General features: G+C 38.5%; 1 protein-coding gene across 1 annotated transcript; it reads left to right on the plus strand.

Moving 5' to 3' along the window:
- Nucleotides 1-1,003: 1,003 nt before the first annotated feature.
- Nucleotides 1,004-2,563, plus strand: LOC106475061 (zinc finger protein Gfi-1b-like). Its single transcript, XM_013935759.2, has 2 exons — nucleotides 1,004-1,770; nucleotides 2,146-2,563. The coding sequence occupies exons 1-2, from the start codon at nucleotides 1,299-1,301 to the stop codon at nucleotides 2,364-2,366; spliced, it is 693 nt and encodes a 230-aa protein (XP_013791213.2). The 5' UTR covers nucleotides 1,004-1,298; the 3' UTR covers nucleotides 2,367-2,563.
- The last annotated feature ends 52 nt before the right edge of the window (nucleotides 2,564-2,615 follow it).

Below are 2,615 nucleotides of genomic sequence, written 5' to 3' on the forward strand. Positions count from 1 at the left end.
ATACAAGTCACTAGGCCTAAAAGACATATCTTACATAGTTCTTTATTCCTCTTCCCTTAATTCTTCGATTTCTTCTTTTGCTGAGTTTACACCAATACAAGTCACTAGGCCTAAAAGCCGTATCTTACATACTTCTTTATTCCTCTTCCCTTAGTTCTTCGATTTCTACTTTTGCTGAGTTTACACCAATACAAGTCACTAGGCCTAAAAGCCGTATCTTACATACTTCTTTATTCCTCTTCCCTTAGTTCTTCGACTTCTACTTTTGCTGAGTTTACACCAATACAAATCACTAGGACTAAAAGCCGTATCTTACATACTTCTTTATTCCTCTTCCCTTAATTCTTCGATTTCTACTTTTGCTGAGTTTACACCAATACAAGTCACTAGGCCTAAAAGCCGTATCTTACATACTTCTTTATTCCTCTTCCCTTAGTTCTTCGATTTCTACTTTTGCTGAGTTTACACCAATACAAATCACTGGGCCTAAAAGTCGTATCTTAAATACTTCTTTATTCCTCTTTCCTTAGTTCTTCGATTTCTACTTTTGCTGAGTTTACACCAATACAAGTCACTAGGCCTAAAAGTCGTATCTTTAACTAATCACCGTCCGAGTTAAATGAAACAATTCTTTTTACTGATCTTTAAACGGAAACAAATCACTGTAAAAATATGAAACTAAGTAGTTCGAATTATGTATTATTTATTGATATTAAAGCATATTTAGCTACCCACTTTTGCGCATACTGAGCTTTTATAACGTTACTTAACACTGTTACAAGCGACACTTGAACATGTTTACACGTGAGAAAAGTGTCATAGCATGTAGCACTTCCAATTGATAACCACGTGCTCCAAGTTATTGAAAAACAATAATCTGTACCCTTTTGATATATATATATATTTTGCTAGTTCAATAACATAACTCGGAGATAACCAACGGTCATTTTAATGCCTGCTTATTAATCTAATATCACATTAAGTGTTTATGACAATCATAAGGAATAATTCTCAATATAAACTTTTATGTATATGAAATCTTTCCAGAAAACAAGACCTATTTAACTAGAAGTCCATCCTTACCCGAAGAGTCTTCAAGTAAGGCACGTGCGTTATTTATTGACTCCATTCTTAAGCCAGAATATCGACCCTTGGGTTTAACTTCTTGGTCCTCTGAACTCTCATCTGATGACCATCAAACATCGACTTCTTTCCCTGGTCCCTCCGCTTCGACCTCCTCACTTTTTAGTCTGGTAACTCAAGATCCAGGAGGATTCTTGTCGTCAGCTTATGAGAAAATGTTTCGACCCTTTCCCGGAACACTATGTTCCCGATTCGGGTTTCCCTTTTACAATCCCACAACCCCCTGTTCTAGTAAGTCTGGATTTTCTGTTTTGTCCGAGCCTGACACCATAGTCAACCCCATAGCTGCTGGTGATGTTTTTTCTTGCGTCAAATGTAACAAAATGTTTAGTACCCCCCACGGTCTGGAGGTGCACGCGCGCCGATCCCACAGTGGCAAGAGACCTTTCGCCTGTGAACTCTGTAATAAAACCTTCGGTCACGAAGTAAGTTTGAGTCAGCATCGTGTCCTCCACACGGCAGAGAAGAGTTTCCAATGCAAGCAGTGCGGGAAGACTTTCAAGAGATCGTCCACTCTGTCCACTCACCTGTTGATCCACTCGGACACCAGACCTTATCCATGTCAGTACTGTGGAAAACGGTTTCATCAGAAGTCAGACATGAAGAAACACACTTATATCCACACAGGTCAGTGATAGATAGATAGATGTGCAGGTAATTTTGTTTTTGCTTGCTTTTAAAATCAACCAAAAGTACCATTGACATATACTAAATACAACCACTACATAAAATGGCAGTTACTATGATAAGCACTACCCACATTCATATTGTAAAATCCAGGGAACAACCTGGTCTAATATTATCCCTTCCCTTGGCACCATTTTGAATACCTACTCTTTCTGTGACTGGAGAAAAGGTTCTCATTCTCTTTTTTTTTTAAGTGTTTGAGCTAATTTGGAAGGAGTGTTTATTAGAAATTTAATATTTTAGTTTCTCGGCCTTTCACAGTGACCGGTCCAATTTTATTGACATTTCTCCACTTGTTTCGTGTGTTTTACACAGGAGAGAAGCCTCACAAGTGTGGTATATGTGGTAAAGCGTTCAGCCAGTCGTCCAACTTGATCACCCACAGTAGAAAGCACACTGGTTTCAAACCTTTCTCCTGTGACGTCTGTGGGCGCGCCTTCCAGCGGAAGGTGGATCTCCGACGTCACAAAGAAACTCAACACATAAGAAGCCCAGCAGTTACACCAGTAGGAGGAAACGGATGTGACGCAAAGTAACTTATTGCAGCCAATAAGAACTTGGCTTTTGATGTTACGCTACTACTTTGTCAAGTACGACTGAGTAACGAAACATAACAGAAACTTATGATGTTAATAGAGTATACAACGTCAGGTTATAGCTATTTATATATATATATATATATAAGAAATGTATATGTCAGTGTGGTGACTAAATAAAGTTAGACTTGGTCAAACTCGTTGTAACTGAAGGCAGTGATTACTGTTGTCATTAGACTTGGTCAAACT

This window comes from Limulus polyphemus, unplaced genomic scaffold, assembly GCF_000517525.1.
Source record: "Limulus polyphemus unplaced genomic scaffold, Limulus_polyphemus-2.1.2 Scaffold8036, whole genome shotgun sequence".
Lineage (NCBI taxonomy): Eukaryota > Metazoa > Arthropoda > Merostomata > Xiphosura > Limulidae > Limulus > Limulus polyphemus.